Source organism: Macrotis lagotis, chromosome 8, assembly GCF_037893015.1.
Source record: "Macrotis lagotis isolate mMagLag1 chromosome 8, bilby.v1.9.chrom.fasta, whole genome shotgun sequence".
NCBI classification, from domain to species: Eukaryota; Metazoa; Chordata; class Mammalia; order Peramelemorphia; family Peramelidae; genus Macrotis; species Macrotis lagotis.
In genome coordinates, this window is record NC_133665.1 from 169,153,528 (window position 1) to 169,173,215 (window position 19,688).

At 38.3% G+C, this 19,688-nt stretch overlaps 1 protein-coding gene across 5 annotated transcripts in view; it reads left to right on the forward strand.

The window, feature by feature from the left end:
* ADAMTS9 (ADAM metallopeptidase with thrombospondin type 1 motif 9) overlaps positions 1–15,268 on the forward strand; it is a 190,898-nt gene extending 175,630 nt beyond the window's left edge. For 3 of the 5 annotated variants that reach the window (XM_074198810.1, XM_074198811.1, XM_074198815.1), the window contains one exon: positions 1,795–9,971. In XM_074198810.1, coding sequence (XP_074054911.1) covers positions 1,795–2,025 — 231 coding nt within the window. In that variant the 3' untranslated portion in view covers positions 2,026–9,971. Of the gene's footprint in view, positions 1–1,794; positions 9,978–11,728 lie in introns of those variants that run through there. The other 2 variants (XM_074198812.1, XM_074198814.1) reach the window with 1 other exon arrangement.
* Positions 15,269–19,688: the final 4,420 nt, after the last annotated feature.

Sequence of the window (19,688 nt, forward strand, 5' to 3'; positions counted from 1 at the left end):
GGAGAAAGTTTAGGTTTCAAATTGCAAAGGCTTTGTAGAACAGATGGGACTTCCAACCCTGAATCAAAAAGGATTGATTTAGTAGCTACCAGTGATCAGAGGGCTTTGGTGCAAGTCATGAGAAGAGGCGAGGAGGAAAGTGAGGAGGAAGAAGGACATCCCAGCAAGGTAGGAAATCTGCATAGATGAAATTATTTTAAAAGAAGGATAGAGAGATGGATAGATAGATGGACAGAGATAAGTATCTCTATAACTAATAATTTTAAAATAATCATATATAAGGATATATAGTTATATGATATATATAATTTTATATGTTTATAATACTGGATTTTATTACAAATAATTAAGATCATTCTCAGAAAATAGTTCAGATTTTTAAGTTATTACCTAGATTTTCTAAATTTGACAAACTCCTGCTTTAAGTAAGACACTGGATTAGGTTTTGTGAATCCCAATACAAAAATGACACATCCCCTGTGCTCATGGAGTTTATAATTCCACTTGGTACAAATTAGTTTCAACAATGAAGCCAGAATCTCAGGTGAAGCTCCGAGAGGTAATGCAGCAGCAGCAGAGGATTGGGACGCTGAATCTGGAGTCAGGAAGACCTGCAGGTCATCTACTTCCAATGTGAACTAATATCTCCCAGTCTTAGTTTATCTGTCTCTAAAGTGGAAATAAAAATAGCACACGTGTGTGTGTGAACACACACACACACACACACACACACACACACACACACACAGTAGCTGTGAGAATCACAGGAGAAATATACTTTGAAAATCCTAAAGAGCCATGCAGCCCTTTACTGAGTGTTACTTGGTGACTTTGGGCAAATCCATTGATCACTTAGGACCTCAGTTTCCTCATTCTGTAAAATGATGAAATGGAACTGGGTCATCTCTAAGGCTCCCTAGGTCATGGATCCCAAGCATTTATTGCTAAGTCATAGATGTGAAAAGGATTGTCATTTGACTTAGAACAAATAGGAACCCTGGCTGGGCACGGAAGGGTGGGAAGTCGCTGGACTCACTGGCTCTGGGTTCAAGCCTCATCTCTGCCACTAATGACTTGAATGGAGATCTTGAGCAAAGAGATTAGCCTTTGACCTCTCAGGTCTCCCTCTGCTCCGGGCGTGTAATCCTCTGACCTTTTAGGAGATCTGAAGCTCCTTCCATGGGCTCTTGGACTAAATGGGGCAGATCTGGTTCCTAACAGGGCTCCAATTGTCTTTGGTCATTGAGCTGTTATGGGTGGGCCGAGGGTGCCCTCTGCTGGCCATCTGCAAGAAGACACTTCTTCCTCAAGGTGCCTTCAGGCAGCCCCATCATGCAAACTATATTGTCCAAAGAGTGGAGACATAATTCCAATGACCATCTGATGGAGGGATCCCAATCCTCATACGGCAGATGCAGTGCATACAGGAGGACAACTAACTAGTTCTAACCTCACTTTCCTCTTCTGTGAAGGTTCCCGGGTTCATAGCCAATCTCCTTCACCTCCAACCTGTGCGACCTTGGGTGAATTGGCTCACCTTCCTGATTCTGTTTCCTCATCCTCAAAATAAGGGATATGGGCTCAATGGAGAGAACATTGGCCTTGGAATCAGAAATGACATGAATATAAATTCTGGACAAACCTATGATCCTCAGTTTTCTCATTTATAAAATGAGAATGGGGGACCTAATGGTCTGTGTTTACACCCTTAAGACCCTAGCTCCATCCTCCGTCTTTCTGTGTAGCCCACAAAGTCTGGCTGAACTGAGAATTTTCTTTGGCCGTCTGTTTCAGGGACGCTTTAGCATCAATCTTTATGGAACCGGCCTGTCGTTAACAGATGCATCCAGATGGGTCTCACAAGGGAACTATGCTGTCTCGGAAATTAAAAAGTCACCGGTAAGCATCCCCTTCCCCCTACACACACACACACACACACCCCACCTCTCTGTTAGCATAATGTGTTTTTCCCTCTCCTGCACCACCTTTCAAACCATTTTGCAGAAGGTTGAGAAGAGAATTTGATAATTAAATCAAGTGCGAAGCCCTGACTGCTGCCCCCCCTTCCCCATATCCCCTAATCAAGCTTCTCCTGTGGCAAACTCTTCAATGAGATGTGAACAACCTTGGATAATTAAGGGAGCCGCTTAACCATGAAGCTAAAAGCAGGAAATAGCCCACAATCCAGACATGCGGGTAATTAGGCGGATGGAGTTCTGCTTTTGTGAACATTGGTAAAATAGAATAATGGAAAAAAAAGAACAAAAATGGGGTGTCAGGGCACTAGGTTGCCTGGATGCTGACAGGTGAGGTTTTCCAGGGATGCCAAATGCATAGTAACTGATGCTTTCAAGTGGGCTAAACACTTTACTACAATCTTTCATAAAGTACTTAGCATTTATAATAGACACTTAATAAATGTTCTTGTTTCCTGGATTCTTTCATTGAAGCCTCACAGCCCCCCTGAAAGGTCAGTCCTACAGATCTTTTTATGACTATCTTTCAGATGAGGAAACTGAGATTGACAAACTATAAGAGGTATTGGAGGTGACCTTTGAAGCCAGTTCTTCCAGACTTCCATTGCTGTATTTATTGGATCATAACATTGTAGAATCGTATTTTTAGAACTCCAAAGAACTGCTTTAAAGATGAAAACAGCAAGAATCAGAGAGTTTCCATTCCTTGCCTAAGATTACACAATAATTGACAGGCCAAAACTATTGTCTTTCCATTTTATCCCATAGTCTACCTCCAATTTGTGAGGATTTGGGTGTCAGGGAGATGTGAGTTCAAATCTTCTCTCAGTCACATAGTAGTTATGTGTCTCTGGGGGGAGTTAAACAATTGTCTGCCTCATTTTTCCAATCAGTAAAATGGGAATAATAGCAGCAGTTTGCTAGGAGGGTAAAATATTTAAAGAACTTTGCAAATCTTCAAGTACCATGTAAATGTTGTTGTTGCATCATATCTTTGAAGGGCAGCTGTTGCAGTTCTGCAGTCATCTTGGGCCATGGTATTTGACTGTCCTTTAGGTACTGTTTTCTCTGATTTTCCGAGTTTTCAAGAAGGTAGAAAGGAACAAACTTGGAATAGGAAAGGAAAGGCAATTTTAGTCCCTCACCTCATCCAAAAATCCATGACCATGGATTAAGCTGTTTTAGTCAACGAATGTAACTTGGGGAGCGTAGCCTAGGCATTGGAGACATCCAGGACCATGTCAGAGACGGAGAATGAAATGAGACGTATAAAGATCAGTTTGCTAGATCATCTAGGATGTTGTGGTAAATTGAGGCTGGTTTGTAGAAACCAAACAGAAGCATTTGTGTTTTATTACACAGGCACTAGAGAGCCACAGTGACCTCATTCATTAAATTTGTTTAATGAATAAGGGAGTGAGGGGCAGCTAGGTGGCGCAGTGGATAGAGCACCAGCCCTGGAGTCAGGAGAACCTGAGTTCAAATCCAGCCTCAGACACTTAATAATTGCCTAGCTGTGTGACCTTGGGCAAGTCACTTAATCCCATTGCCTTGCAAAAAAAATTAATAAGGGAGTGACATGGTCAGATCTGTGCTAAAGGAAAATTATACGAATGTTTTGTGGAGCATGAGTTACAGTGAGAAAGAATGGAGTCCTATAGGAAAATCTAATCAAGGTAAAAGTGCAAGACTTGGCAACTGAATGGAAAGGTGAGATGAGTGAAAGTGAGGTAGTAAGATGCCCATGTATGCCCATTACTCTTTCATAGTCCTTTGACTGACCTGCAACTTTAATTTTTAAGAAACTGGGATTTAATAACTCAAAGCTACAGAGCAATACAATAATAATAATAAATATTTATATATACCCTTAATATCCCATTTGATTCACAACTTGTAAAGTGAAGAAACTGAAGTTGAGAAAGATTAAGTGACCTAGGTCAAGCATATAATAAATATGATATGATTCAAATTCCTGTTTTCCTTTTTCCCAAATCCAACAGACTAGCTACCTACCTAAAGGATACTGATATTACAAACATGGATTTCTATTTCATTGAACAACTTGGAGTCATTTGAAAACACTGTACAGGGGCAGCTAGGTGGCGTAGTGGATAGAGCACCAGCCCTGGAGCCAAGAGGACCTGAGTCTAAATTTGACCTCAGACACTTAAAAATTACCTAGCTGCGTGACCTTGGGGAAATCACTTAATCCCATTGCCTTTAAAATTTTTAAAAAGAAGAAGAAAAAAAATAAATATACACCAACCTGTTCTCCTCTTCCTCATTTGGGGCCCAGTTCATTTTCCCTTTAATGTATCTGACCAGGATATAGCTGCCAGGATATAGACTCATCACTCTGGGCTGTCCATCTAACTACATGTCATAGTCTGAACAATGAGTATTCTTTAGCCATGGGAATTTCTCTGTATATATAAGAATTCTCATTTAAAAATTCACATTTTTAAATTTAAATTTTTTTTTACAAATGAAAATCTACTTTCTTTTCATCCTCCTTCCTCATTGCGAAAGAGAGCAAAATTACTATTATAAACACATACATGGGATGGCTAGGTGGTGCAGTGGATAAAGCACCAGCCCTGGAGTCAGGAGTACCTGGGTTCAAATCCGGCCTCAGACACTTAATAATTACCTGGCTGTGTGGCCTTGGGCAAGCCACTTAACCCCATTGCCTTGCAAAAACCTTAAAAAAATAAAATAAACACCAATCTTATAAAATAATTTTCAAATTATTTTATGAATCTCTTGCTTTATCAGGAGGTGGGGAGCATGATTCATATGGTAAACAATGTAATTGTAATTGTTCTTTCTTATTGTAAGGATTATTCTTCTGAACTTCCTTCACTCTGCTTCATATCATCTGTGTCTTACCATGTTTATCTAAAATTGTCCCAATCAATATTTTTAACAGCACAATCATATTCCAGAATATTCATGTGTCATAACTTGTTAAATCCTTTCCCAGTTTATGTACACCCTCTCAATTTCTCACAAAAGCTCACAAAACAGCTGCTATAAATATTTTTGTATATAGGAATTCTTTTCCTTTTTCTTTGATCTCTTTGGAGTATAGACTTAGGGGTGGTATCACTGAGTCAAAAAGTGTACAGAGTATAATAGTTTTTTGGTCATTGTTCCATGCTGTTCTCCAAAAAGACTGAACCTGTTTCATAGCTCCCTCAACTTTGCACTGATATACTTGTTTTCCCTATGTCCCTCCAACATTTATCATATCTTTTGGTCAACTCTGTCAATCTAATAGGTAGGAGGCAGTACCTTAGAATTGTTTTAATTTGCATTTATCTAATTATTAGTGATTTAGAAGTGGATTTTTTTTAATAAGGCAATTATTGATAGCTTAGATTTCTTCCTTTAAAATTTTTTTCCAAAGCCTTTGATCATTTCTCAAATAAAGGGGGCTCTCATTCTTATAAATTTTGAACCATTATTTTAGGTATGAGAACTTTGTCAGAAAAGAATTGCCATGTAAATTTTATACACATTTGTCTACTTCTCTTCTAATTTTAGCTGCATTGATTTTGTTTTCTGCAAAACCTTTTTAATTTTTATGTAAGAAAAATTGTCCATTTATCTTCCTTGATTCTCTTTATATCTTGTCCCCATCCATAGATCTGTCAGGTAACTTCTTCCTTGCTCACCTAATGTTTTAGTGATGTCAACCTTTATATGTAAGTCATGTGCCTGTATGGAGCTTATCTGGATTTATGGTGTGAAACGTTCATCAACATCTAGTTTTTATCAAATGATTTTCCAGTTTTCCCTACTGTTCTTGTCAAATAGTGAGCTGTCATGTGACTAACTGAGATCTTTGGATTTAATCAACTCTAGATTACTTAGTTACTCATTTGGTTCTGAATTTTTTCTTCTTCCTGAGCAAATGGACAGGTGGACAGGCAGTTTTCTATTCTTCAACTTTTGAAAATAGATGATAAGGCATAAGGGATAGAGTGACACAGTGTTATAAAACTGTATTTTTCCTTCTGATCTCCTTTCAATCTCATTTATTCTATCCATTTGCTCAGAGAATCTTTTTTTCCTTCCACAATTAATGCAAAAGTACACTGAAACAAGCTTCTTGTCTGAATTCCAAATTTATCAAGTCCAAAATTAGTAAGGCTTAACTGAACATCACAAAAGCAAATACATCTAAATGACTTTGATTACTTAAATGAAACAAAAAATTTATTTAGAACAGAGGCAACACACTAGATGCTGGGGGATGTACAAATACATACTGCCATGGAGCTTATATTCTGCTGGGGTTCATAACATACACAAATATAAGTTCAAAACATAATAATCTAATGGAATGAAAAAAAACACTGAGAATTGAAGTAGGGGAAGGGTGGGAAGTATGGTTTCGCAGAAATAGAACTAGAATTTGAACTAATGGCAGCCCATGTGCCACCGCGGACTTCTGAAATCAGGAGTAATTATTGCAATTCTGTGATTATGGATATATAATTAAGTGCTAAGTGGTAGGGGTTACTGCCTGATTAAAGTGTAGTAGACAGGGAAAGCTCCTTGGAGAAGGTGGGAATTGAATCACATGCACACATGCACCCCCTTTCAGAAAATGAGATTCCTTCTATGCCTGAGGAAGGAGATTGAGGCTTAATTTAAGGACTAAAATTCTAATAATTATAGGTCTCAAAAAAAAATGGCCTGAGCTGCCTTGGGAGGTATTGATTCCCTGTCATTGGAGCTTTTCAAACAGAGGCTGGATGACCACTTGTTGGACACTGTGGCAGAAGGGACTTTTAATTTAGGTTTGAGTTCACCTAGACCTCTTCCAAAGTCTTGTCCATTTCTAAGCTGCTGTGATTTCTTCTGTAAGGGCTCAAAAATGACCGTTTAAAATTTTTTGAACTTTTAAAAAAATTATCAATGCTTATTTTTTCTCTCTCCTTTTCCCCAATTGAAAAAAAGAAAGAAAAAAGAAAAACCTTAAAACAAATATGTATGGTAACCAACAACCTATATAACCATGCATATACTCTGTGACCCCATAATACTGCTACTAAGTCCATCTCCCAAAAAGATCAAAGAAAAAGGGAAATTACCTATATGCACAAAAATATTTATAGCACTTCTTTTTATTGTGACAAGGAAGTAGAAATTGCTGGGATGTCCATCAATTGGAGAATGTCTGAACCACTTGTAATCTATGAAACATTATAGTGCTATTAAAAATGATAAGGAGTGGGGTGGCTAGGTGGCACAGTGGATAGAGCACTAGCCCTGGAGTCAGGAGGACCTGAGTTCAAATCCGGCCTCAGACATTTAATAATTACCTAGCTGTGTGGCCTTGGGCAAGCCACTTGACCCTATTGCCTAGCCAAAAAAAAAATGATAAGGAGAATGATTTCAGAAACCTGGAATGACCTATATGAACTGATACAAAGTGAAGTGAGCAGAACCACTGAACATAGTAATAGAAATATTGTCATGATAATCAAGTAAGAAAGGCATATCCAATTCCAAAGGGACCATAATGAAAAAATGCTATCTATCTGTAGAGAAAACTGATAAGCTCTGTTGCCAATTAAAGCAGAATTTTTTCATTTTCTTTTTTTTTGTAATTTTTTAACATGGTTTATATGGAAATGTTTCATATAACTTCATGTAAGGGTTATCATATTGCTTGTCTTTTTAAACATGTAGGGAAGAAGATGGAAGGAGAGAATATGGAATTCCAAATTTTCTTAAATGAATGTTAAAATTTTAAAGAACAACTATTCTAAACTTCATGGGAAAAGTAAATGTGCTTAATTTATTCAACTAAATTCTTAAATTGATCATATGCAAAAATATTTTTCTCATCTATACCTTGAATCCATCACCTGAAAGAAGGTAGTTGGCATGCTACATCTTTGGTCTTCTGAAATCATGGATAGTCATTGTATTCATCAGCATTCTTAGCTCTTTTGAAGTTGTTTATCATTCCAGGGTTGTTTTTATTGGGGGTTTTTGAGGAGTTTTTTTTGCAAGGCAATGGGGTCAAGTGACTTGCCCAAGGCCACACAGCTAGGTAATCATTAAGTGTCTGAGGTTGGATTTGTACTCAGGTCCTCCTGACTCCAAGGCTACTTAGCTGCCCCTAGGGTTATTTTTATTGTGAAGATTATTCTTCTGGTTCTTCTCACTTTACCCTACATCAGTTCATACAAGTTTTCTCCAGATTTCTCTAAAATCATCTTTTTCAGAAGTGACCATTTGCATTCCCCTAACTTATCAGAAAACTCAGCCAACAGGGTTGGTTATTTCTTCTAGGCTTCCTCTTTTTGATAGGTAGGTATGAATAAGAAAATGGAAATCATTTTGAATATGGAGACTAGGAAAAGGAAGAGTACTACCGGTGTGCAAAGAGAACCCCATTTCTGATTACTTTCAATTCCTGACCCCCTTTTTTAGACAATAAGAACGTCACTGATGGGGGGGGGGAGACAAAACAAGAAAAATGGAACATTTCCATCAAAAGACAGAAAGCCAAGGGGTGCATACCTCAGAAGAAAACCTAGAGGCTATATGGTATAGTGAGTAGAGGGCTGGATTTGGCATCAAGAAAATCTAGGTTCAGATCCAACTTAAGCATTTACTAGCTTTGTGATCCTTCACGAGAGTCATCTATCCTCTGTGTGCCTTAGTTATTCACCCATATAGAGGGTGAGTTGGACTCAGTGGACTCTTGAGATTTTTACTAAATTTAATCCCATCATCCTCAAAGAAGGAAAGGATCTGCTTGACTCTAAATGTTATAGTGGCTCCTTTTTCAATGGCAAAAAACTGGAAACTGTCCTTCACTTGAGGAATGGCTGAACAAATTATGGTATATGAATGTGATAATAATGATATAATAATAATAAATAATAAATTCCTCAAGAATGATGGTTGTCCTTCATTCTTGAGGAAGATCATGACATCAAGGAGGTAATGCCATGACATGTACATGAATTAGATTTGAATGAGTGCTTGCTAAGCCACCAGCCTCATTTTCTCCTCCAGAGTCATTGGGGTCCAGAGGTCAGATAGGAATCAGATATGGAGATAGTCCTGGATGTGAGGCAATCTGGGTTAAATGACTTGCCCGAGGTCACACAGCTAAAAAGTTTGGGTTTTTTTAGATTTTTGCAAGGCAAATGGGGTTAAGTGGCTTGCCCAAGGCCACACAGCTAGGTAATTATTAAGTGTCTGAGACTGGATTTGAACCCAGGTACTCCTGACTCCAGGGCCAGTGCCTTATCCACTGCGCCACCTGGCTGCCCCCCAGCTAAAAAGTTTTTGAGGTCACATTTGAACTCAGGTCCTCCTGACTCCTCACTGCACCATCTAGCTGTACAAAATGGTCAAGGGGATGTTCTCAGAGAAACCTGAGAAGACTATAATATAAAGATAATTCTTAATTGATATAGAAGGAAATGAGGACCAGAAAATTTATACAATCAGTGTTATAAAGATATTCAACTTTGAAAGATTTAGTGACTGTTCAATGCAATAACCAAACACAATTACCACAATTACAGATGAAATGTGTGTGTGTGTGTGTGTGTGTAAATCTGCTCTCTGGATCTATCACCTTTCTATTAGGAAGTGGGTAGCACTTTTCATCAGTGACAGGTTAATTGATTGATTAAGAGAATGACTCTTTATTCTTTCAGTTTGATTGCAGATGGGATTCTTCTGATTCACTAAAATTGTTGATAAAATGGGTGTTTGATTTCTTTGTTTAGCAGGTTTCTTTCAGGAAAAGTTGATCTTTAAAAAAAAAAAAGAAAGCAGGAATAGTTTCTGGGCATTTCCATCCCTACACGGGAGCAAACTATTCCACCATAGCAGCTCTCTAACATGATACATCTCCTTTAAGGATGGCACCAAAGTCACAGGAAAATGCGGTGGATACTGTGGGAAATGCACACCATCTTCTGGAACTGGCCTGGAGGTGCGGGTGCTTTGACAACGGTAGGTTGTCATTGGGTCTGTCTTTGGGGATCAAGGGTGAAGGGGAGGATTTGAGATTTTGGATAATTTGGATAATACCCGTCTGTGAATTCCTAAGTCAGTAGTTATGGTTTTTTGTTGATATTATTTGTTTTTCCTTCTGGTCCCTCACTCTCCTCACTCCCACTCCTTCCCCACCGTGTTCTCCTAGGCTAAAATATTCTACCTTTCCACACCCAGGATCACTTGATTCAGTTCTACGCAATTAAAATTTTAAATTACATTTGAAAATGTAGGAACTGAGGCTGTGCAAAGAGAGAAGACACAGTCCCTGCCCTCAGGAAGCTTGCAATTTAATAGATCATGACTGTAGCATTCCCCTTTCTGAGTCTGCATCCATTTATAGACCATTTGCCATTATAGTGGCAATGTGGTGTGGTGGAAGAAACATTAGATATAAAGGCATAGAGGGTCTGGACTCAAATCCTAGCCATACCACCATGTGGCCTGACCTGTGTGACCTCTTTGAGATCAGATGTATGACTTTACAACTTATGATCGTGATAATCTATTCATTAGAGAGGGCAGGGTAGCCTTTTCCTCCTCCAAATGCCCTCACTCCCTCAACCATTTGTCCCCCAGAGGGGAAGAGTGAAGCCTCTGGAACTTGAGAAAACTGGAAACCGCCCCATGGAAGGAGCAATTCAAAAAAGTTGGAGCATTGAAAATGGAGAAGCCTTCCAGATGAGCTGGCTGTCAGATGGAGAAGAAGGGCTAGATTAGTCTTCCTTGGCCCAGAAAACAGAAGTCACTGCTCTCAGTGAAAGTTTCAGAAGGATGCCCTGTGAGAGCTGTGCAAAATCGTATTAGTGTTTGGAGGGAGAGAGATTCAAATGGCACTTTTTTTAGAGAGGAAATTCTCGTCCAACAACAGCTTAAATCAGATAGCTTCTTAGAGTATGTTCCAATTCCCCTGGATGCTTAATAACCTTGGTTCCCCCCAAGAGGGGACAAGTTCCAAAAAATAGATGTAGTTGCATATTCAACAGCAAATTAAGAGGACCATGGGGATAGCTAGGTTACACTGTGGATAAGGCATCTTATCCACTAGCAGCAAGACCTGAGTTCAAATCCAGTCTCAGATACTATATGAGTCATGTGATCCTGGGTGCATCAATTAACCCTGTTTGCCTCAGTTTCCTCATCAAAAAAATAAGCTGAAGGAGGAAATGACAAACCACTCCAGGATCTGCCAAAAAAAAAAACCCCAAATGGGGTCATGAATAGTCAGACACAGCTGAAATGACATCAACAATAACAAAAAAAGATAATGGAATACCACTAAAATATTACCTATCAATCTATGTCAAAAATACATACATAAACATATTTTGTTATATATTTTATTTTCTTTCCCAATCACAACAATTGTTAACATTTTTTAAAGTTTGGAGGTCCAAATTCTATCCTCTTCCCCTCCCTCCAAAGATGGCGAGCAATTTGATAGGTTATACAAGCATGTACATCTTTTAAAATAACCTTTGTTTGCCTCACTTTCCTCATCTGTAAAGTGAGAATAATATTAGCTCCTACCTCCCAGGATAGCTATAAGGATCAAATGAGATAATATTCTAATGCGCTTTTCATACCTTCAAATGATACGTAAGTGCCGGCACTTGTCATCATCATCCTCATCATCATTAGAAGACTTTAAAGTTTACAAAACATCAGCATACACTGAAAAGAATATCTATTGTTTTTTTTTCTTACAGGTGCTCTAAAAAGGAAACTATTATGGGATGGATGAAGGATCATAATGCAATACCTCCACCTTACATTTGTTTGTGTGTGTGTATGCGTGTGTGTGTGTGTGTGTGCATGGTGACTTGTGTGTATGAATGTGTGTGTATATAAACATATATATATATGTGGAATATCCTAATGATGTAAAGTTTAATATTTATGTTTAAAATTATTTATTGTGATTTAATATTTTTGTACGTAAAATGTTTCTATTGCGGCTGCTTTTGTGCTTATCTTATCTTTTGCAGTCAAACTACTGCATTTTACGTACTCTACATCATATGTAGTTCTGTGACAAAATGCTCCTGTATTATTCTCACGGTACATTACGGTTTACCTTTGATCTGTACATTGTTTGTATTGTTACTTTTTTATTGTAATTTTTTTTTAAAAAAAGGCAAAACCACACCCTTCTTAAGGTGCTACATGAATCACATTTTACTATATTTTTTTGGCATTTTAATGGAATGGTTTCTAGAGAAATATAGCTGATTGTACTTTAAGCAACAATTAACAGACTGGTATCACACAGAATATACAGGCTTTTAACAATGTCAAGTCCATGTTCAATTTCAAATGCTCTCTATGAAAAACAACAGTATTGGTGCTAATGTATGTTTCTCAATGATGTTTAGGATTAGAATAGAGAACATAGACCTGAAAATGGAAGAATGGAAGGAAAGCTTGGGATAAACAAAAGAAATCATTTTCATCAAACTCAAATGATCAAATGTTTATCCTATTGTGAACATCTACTTTTTTGTATTTAAGTGAGTAGAATCCATCCTTTTTTTATTGTTATCACTCACTACTTTGCTTTTGCCCATGGTGCCTTGATTTCCCTGCAAATCAAAATGGAGGTTGATGGAGCTGCCACATTGCAGAATTTCAGGAAAAAGAATGTGATCAAAGGTTTTGCCAATAGAACCTTAAACTATGAGCTAATTACCAGCATTCCCCCACTGACCAGTGTAAAATCAGTGACTAGTAAAGGGTGGCATGCTACAGAACAGAACCAGTGATGTGGGTCATGTATATTGTATAGTGTCTATTTTTATTTATATCCTTGCCCATATCCTAATCTTTGGGCCTCCTGGGTCATTGGAACCACTCCAGATTCCATGGATGTCCAAAGGAATCAGAGTTTATTCTCAGAAAGAGTCTGTGGAGTTCAAGAGGATCACTTCTCATTAATGAACTGTGCAAGACTTCTCCCGGATATGGATGTGCCAAAGACCTGGTGTTTGTCCTTCTGCATTTCCAGTCCGACCAGAAGGAAGACTGTATCACCAGGGCCATCACGTATAGAACCCTTGGGTTGAGATTTCTTTCCCTGACTCCAAGGACCAAAGAAATTAGGAAAGGTTGGACCGTTTTCTCCAAGCCCAAGCAAAACTTCAGGGAAAATTATACTCCATGTATGTATGTGTTATTTTCCATTATTAAGGCATTATTAAAAACCTATTATGAATAAATACAGTGACCACATCCAACCATTTGCAACCCTGTATGCTTGCTAGGCTTGTGTTGCTAAGGAAATGTTTCCAGTCGTTTTCCAAATTTCTCCTTTGAGATGGGTTACAGATTTTTTAAATCACATTAACTGCTCTTCTAATTCCCCAGGGAGGGAAATTGTTGGGTCTTTTCCCTGGTCTTCTTTTTGGACACTTAATTCAATAGATGTTTTTTCTGGACACCAGGGCTGGATCTTTATGGCGAGACAAAATTGGACTCAGAATTAAGATTTGTGCTTAAGTATAGAAAATTGCTGAACATTGGAAACAATGCTACCCTACAAATGTCTGTATGTGATAAATTGAGGGAAAGTTTCTCAGGGGGAAAAAACCATCCTGGTTGGCTTTCTGTGAGCCATAATAGTTACATTGGACAGATACTTTGTGAAATACTTTGCCAAAATCTAGCTAAATGATATCTTTGGCATTCCCCTGATTAGTTTAGAAACCCTATTAAAAAAAAAAAAAGAAAACCGCTAAATACTCAACAAACATTTATCAGGTAACTAGTGTGCCAACCACTATGCTGAAAATGCAAAAACAAAAGAATCCCTGTTCTCAAGTTGATTATATTCTTTCATGGACAACAAAAAGAAGACTGGATTAAGGAGCCAGAAGGCCTGGTTCAAATCCCATCCCTTAGCACTCCAGATCTCTACCCATGTGACTGGGCAAAGCACCGGGTACAGTTCCTTCAGCTCTAAAATGAAGGAATAGAATCAGATGGCATCTGGGCCCTATTCAGCTCTGCCCTATGATCCCTAAAAAGTACAAGATTATTTCAGTTATCATTCTACCATTCACCTTGACCAACAGTCATCTCCTTTCTTTGATAACTGTTCTTTTCCCAATGTTGCTTCAAAAGATGTCCTTTTGGTGACTGCTTTCCTCATCCACCTCACCCCTTTCTGAGCATTAGCAAAATCCCTGACATGTCTTATTAGAACTTTCTATGTTCTCATATTCACTTTCCATTGCTCATTCTCACTTTACCTCTTCCCTACAAGACTTATAAAAACTCTTAAGTATGAGTGAATTCTCTCATCAACCTCTTCAGACTTCCATTTTTCTTCCTCATCAGGATTGTTATTACATTATGCAGAAATGATCTCTGGTTAAACCCCATTCAATATAAAAATAGCTAATAAAAATTGACTTTAAATACTACTTTAAATTTTGTAAAACCAATGTGCCATTTGAATCTTACAGCAATGAGGTAAGGGAGATAACTACAGATTATAATCATTTCTTGAATGAGGAAACTGAAGCTTAGAATTTTATTTACTTGCCCAGGGTCACAGAGCTAGTAAATACCAGTGGTAGAATTTGAATTCAGGACTGAAGTTCAGCTCTCTCTCTCTCTCTCTCTCTCTCTTTCTCTCTCTCTCTCCTGCAAGAAGCCTTCCTTCTCTTAATTACTTCCTGTTTTTCCTGTATACAATTTGCACATATTTATTCCTTGTTGTCTCCCTCATTAGAGTGTAAGCACCTTGAGGACAGGGGTTGTCTTTTTTTGTATCTCCAATGTTTAGCATACTGTCTGGCACATATTGTTCATTCATGTCTGACTGAGTGACCCCATGGACCATCACATGCCAGAACCTTCCAATCTGAGTGATTCATCTTCCAAAAGCATCTCTTTTAGCATTCTGGTGCTGTTCATAGAGGTTTGTGGCAAAGATATTGGCATCATTTGCCATTTTCTTCCCCAGGGAATCATCTTTTGTCAGAACACTCCACTGTTCATCTTGGATATTCCTATGTGATGCAATTCATAGTTTCATTGAGCTCCACAAGTCCCTCTGCCATGACAAGGCAGTGATCTGGTCCATCCCGATAATTATTGATTGGTTGGTTGGTTGGTTGGTTGATAGGGTACAAACACCAAAGCAAAACAATTCTTGCTCTCAAGGAACTTGCAATCTCTCAGGGAAAACAGCATGGACGGTAGCTTTGTTGTTTAGTTGTTTTTAGACAGGCTGACTCTGTGAGGCCATCTGGGATTTTCTTGGTAGAAATACTGGAGTGGGTTGACCATTTCCTTCCCCCAGCTCACTTACCTAAGAGGAAACCAAGGCCAGCAGGGTTAAGTGACTTGCTCAACTACTGTCTGAAACAGGTTTGAACCCAAAAAGATGAGATCTGTAGACATCAGTACACATTAAATGATGATTGTCTCGTTGATGTTCTCAAAGAAGCCCATGACATGAGAGAGGTCCCACCATACCATGCAAGTGAATTAGTTTTGAGTGAAGGAGGGCTGAGCAAAGGCACCAGCCTCACTTTCTCTTCCAAAGTCATCTCGGTCCAGTGATTGATAGAAATCAGAATGGCTGGAGTTAGCCCTGAATGTGAAGTACAGTTAAGTGACTTCTCCAAGGTCACACAGCTACAAGTGTCTAAGGCTAAATTTGAATTCAGGTCCTCCTGATTCCAAGACAAGTGCTCTCCCCAACACACCATATAGCTGCCCATCCACTAAATGCAAAGGTTGTATATACCTTATAACACTTCTTGTGGTAGGTTATTAAAAAATAGGGGAGTCTATTACAAATACTAATAATAGGAGCTCTATGAATATTTTTAGCTATATACTGTAGATGGCTTCAGCAAGAATCAGAGGTAAGTCATAAAACTCTAGAATCTATTCTTTCAGCTATATTATTCTGATTTATACAGGTTAGCCTGTTATTTATAATATGGCTTAATGTTCTGAATGGCAAGTGATGGACATAAAATCATTTGGGGAGGAGGACGGTACAAACTCTTTGTAAGTCAGATACTATTTCAAAAAAAAAAGACTTCACACACTTTTTTGCTAGAATCTGCTTCTAAAATGGATTATTCTCTCTATATTATCTTCTGCTGGTTTTCAGGGAGATCTAAGATCTATTTTTTATTCTCCTAGAATGCAGGCTTTCCCCAGTGTTTTGGATATATACAGAATCATCTCTCTATATACAAAGGGGGCAAATACAGAATTAAAGCATAGAATTCTCATTCTCTTAGTTCTCAGCTTCTCTACAAACTCTCAAAAGCCCCATGGTTTTTAGGTTTTTTTTTTTGCAAAGGAGTTAAGTGACTTGCCCAAGGACACACAGCTAAGTAATTAAGTGTCTGAGGTTGGATTTGAACTCAGGTATTCCTGACTCCAGGGCCAGTGCTCTATCCACTGCACCACTTAGCTGCCCCTATGGTTTTTTAAAATGATTTTTGAAAAGGGGTCAGGGAACCAGAGTTCTATAATGGGCTGTTTGGATTTGAAAAGCTAACAACCTTTTGAGCTTTTTTTCTTTATCTAAGGCAGTGATAAAATTTAATTAAACACTTACTATGGTGAAGCGTTTATTAAGCACCTTCTATACTTAAGCATTTATTAAGCACCTATGATATTGAGTATCTATTAGGCACCTACTATATGCCAGCCACTGTGCTACATGCTATAAGTGGAGTAGAAGGAGAACTTAATTTGGAGTCAGAAAATCTGGAGTAGGAGGCACGGCTAGGTGGTGCAGTGGATAAAGCACTGGCCCTGGAGTCAGGAGTACCTGAGTTCAAATCCGGTCTCAGACACTTAATAATTACCTAGTTGTGTGGCCTTGGGCAAGCCACTTAACCCTGTTTGCCTTGCAAAAACCTAAAAAATCAAATGGGGAGAAAACTAATTCAGAAAATCTGAAGTAGAATCTTAAGTGTCTCATTTACTGCCTGTGAGACCTTGGTCCAGTAACTACACCTTTTGTTTTCTCCCATCTTTGACATCTTTGGGACCTTTCAGTTTCCTCCTCTATTAAAGTGAGAAGCGGCAGCTAGGTGGCACAGTGGATAAAGCACTGGCCCTGGAGTCAGCAGTACCTGGGTTCAAATCCGGTCTCAGACACTTGATAATTACCTAGCTGTGTGGCCTTGGGCAAGCCACTTAACCCCATTTGCCTTGCAAAAAAACTTAAAAAACAAATAAAATAAAATGAGAAGGCAGGTACTGGTTATAAAAAAAATCTTATTTCAAATTCAATCTCAGTCAGTAGTTTCAATGATCTCTAAGACCCCTTCCAGTTCTAAATCTATGATCCTATGAACTCTTATTCTATTAAATATTTCTATGCTAGGTAGCATGAGGCTGGAAATCAGAAGACTTGTATTCACATCCCAGTTTTAGTATATATATATATATATATATATATATATATATATATATATATATATACATATATATATATGGAAGTTTGTCTTTCTCAGACCTAATCACAGAACTGGGACCAATAGGATGAAGATTAACTGCCTATGAATTTGTGGCTACACTAAACGATCCCTTTACCAGCTATAAACACATCTTTTGAGTGAACACCAAAAGATAAACAATGACAGACCCCCTTTTGGTGACCTTTAAAAGTTGGTTCTTTGATACAAGGAGAAAGTCTCATTTTTGACAAGACCTTAGAAGACACATGAAGCAAGGAAAGGGAGACTGGGAAAAGCCAGCATGGAGCTGGGAAGGCAGTTGGTAAACACAGTCACCACAAAGAAAGAAGCCAAGACTCTGGGAGACAGGGTACTTAGAAAGATCCTCTGGAGGAGGCATAGGAAACCACGGTGCTGAAACTGGTCCCCCACCCAGCTCCAAACTTCAAGGACATAATCTTTTATCTTCTTTCTTTCCTTGGACTCTCTCAAGAAAGTCTGAAGCCTTTCCTTCTTGGCATAGAGAAGTCTATTTACCTTACTTTATTTTAAATGTTTGTTTTATCTTTATAAACAGCGTTCAACCCAGGGTATTTGTTAGTTGGGTATTTCTTATTTCAAAAAAGAGACAAATAATTGGAAGCATCCCCAGAGATGAAGGAGAGAGACAGATCTAATACTAATGTGTTTTGCCAGGGTAGTGTCTCAGACTGGGGACTTGGAGCCACAAAAGAGAGGGAGAATTTCAGATCTTTTGACATGACTTCCCAGAGCAAAAGAGGAATGTTTACATTGGAGCATCTAACCGGGCAATTAGCCAAAGTGAAGTGAAGAGTACCAAGAGTTGTTGAACAATTTTGCTCACCACCACCACCCCACCACTGCTACATTTCTCAGGAGACTAAATATCAGGTTTACCTACTGGGGAGACAGTGTCATAGAGGAAAAAATACTAGACTTGGCAGTCAAAAAGACTTGGATTCCTCCCTAGGCATAGACTAAGTCACAATAACCATAAGCAAGTTACACCAACTTAGAAGTTCAGTTTCCTCATTTGTCAAACAAAGATAAAATAGCATCCATTTCATCGGATTATATTGAGGATCAAATGAAATAATATGCACCAAACATTTTTCAGACCCTAAAGTAATATAAAATTATTACTGACAACTCTTTAGGTGAGTCATTAAACCCCCTTTAGTTTTTCGAAATTGAGGAGTGTCCTTTCCTTCCTTTGTAAAATGATGGTAATGTCACTTATGCCACTAACCTCATAGTTTCCTTCCAAAGATCAATCAAGAAAATGCATATGAGAATGCTTGTAATTATTATAAAATTCTCATTCCTTGTGTGCTATAATTTATTCCAAAGAATCTCAGATACAAATGGGATGTTTAAAACAGGGGAGACAAAAATATAAGTCATTAGAGACAATATATGTAATTTGAAGTTTTCTCCAAATGAAACTTGCTCCATGATGCCCTCCTCTGGTAATGACCTTGAAGAAGTAGCAGCAGCATCTTTTAACTTTAGTTTTAGAGAAAATATGACTATTTGGGGTACTACTGATTCTCTCTTCAATTGTTTCCTTGCTAAGGAACAATGTCCTCCTAACATCCATTTGAGATATAATGTGGTACCATGGAAAGCAGATTGGGTTAAGAGAAAAAAACATCATGTTTCAAATTCAATCTCGGTCAGTAGTTTTATGACCTTGGGCAAGTCTTTAATCTCTGTGAGTCTCAATTTCCTCATATGCCAAATAAAGTAACTAGACTAAATGATCTCTAGGCTCCATTCCAGCTTTTTCTTTGGTGTATAATCTTCATTTGCCCTATTTCCCAACCCCTCTACCAGAACCCTTCCAACCTCATGAAAAGAAAGTCCTAGTTTACTTCCTTTTGCCTGCATTGAAGAAAGGTGGAGCAAAAAAAAAGGGTGATGCTGTGATGAACAGAAGAGGCTATTCAATTATACCCCTGACGGGCAGCTGATGAACCAGTGCATTAGGATAGAACTGAGAATAGAGAAATGGTTCCAAAGGTCATTACAATAAAGTGCAAGTGCTTCCCTTTATGGACTTAACTTTGCCCTTCAACACTTCCTAGATAATTTTGGCAACATGATACCTGGTATCAGGTATTCCATTGACATAATCATTAAATATGTAGATGATGCAAAGCTAAGGGAAATAACTCACATCTTCACAGGCTAGAAAATTGATCTGAATTTA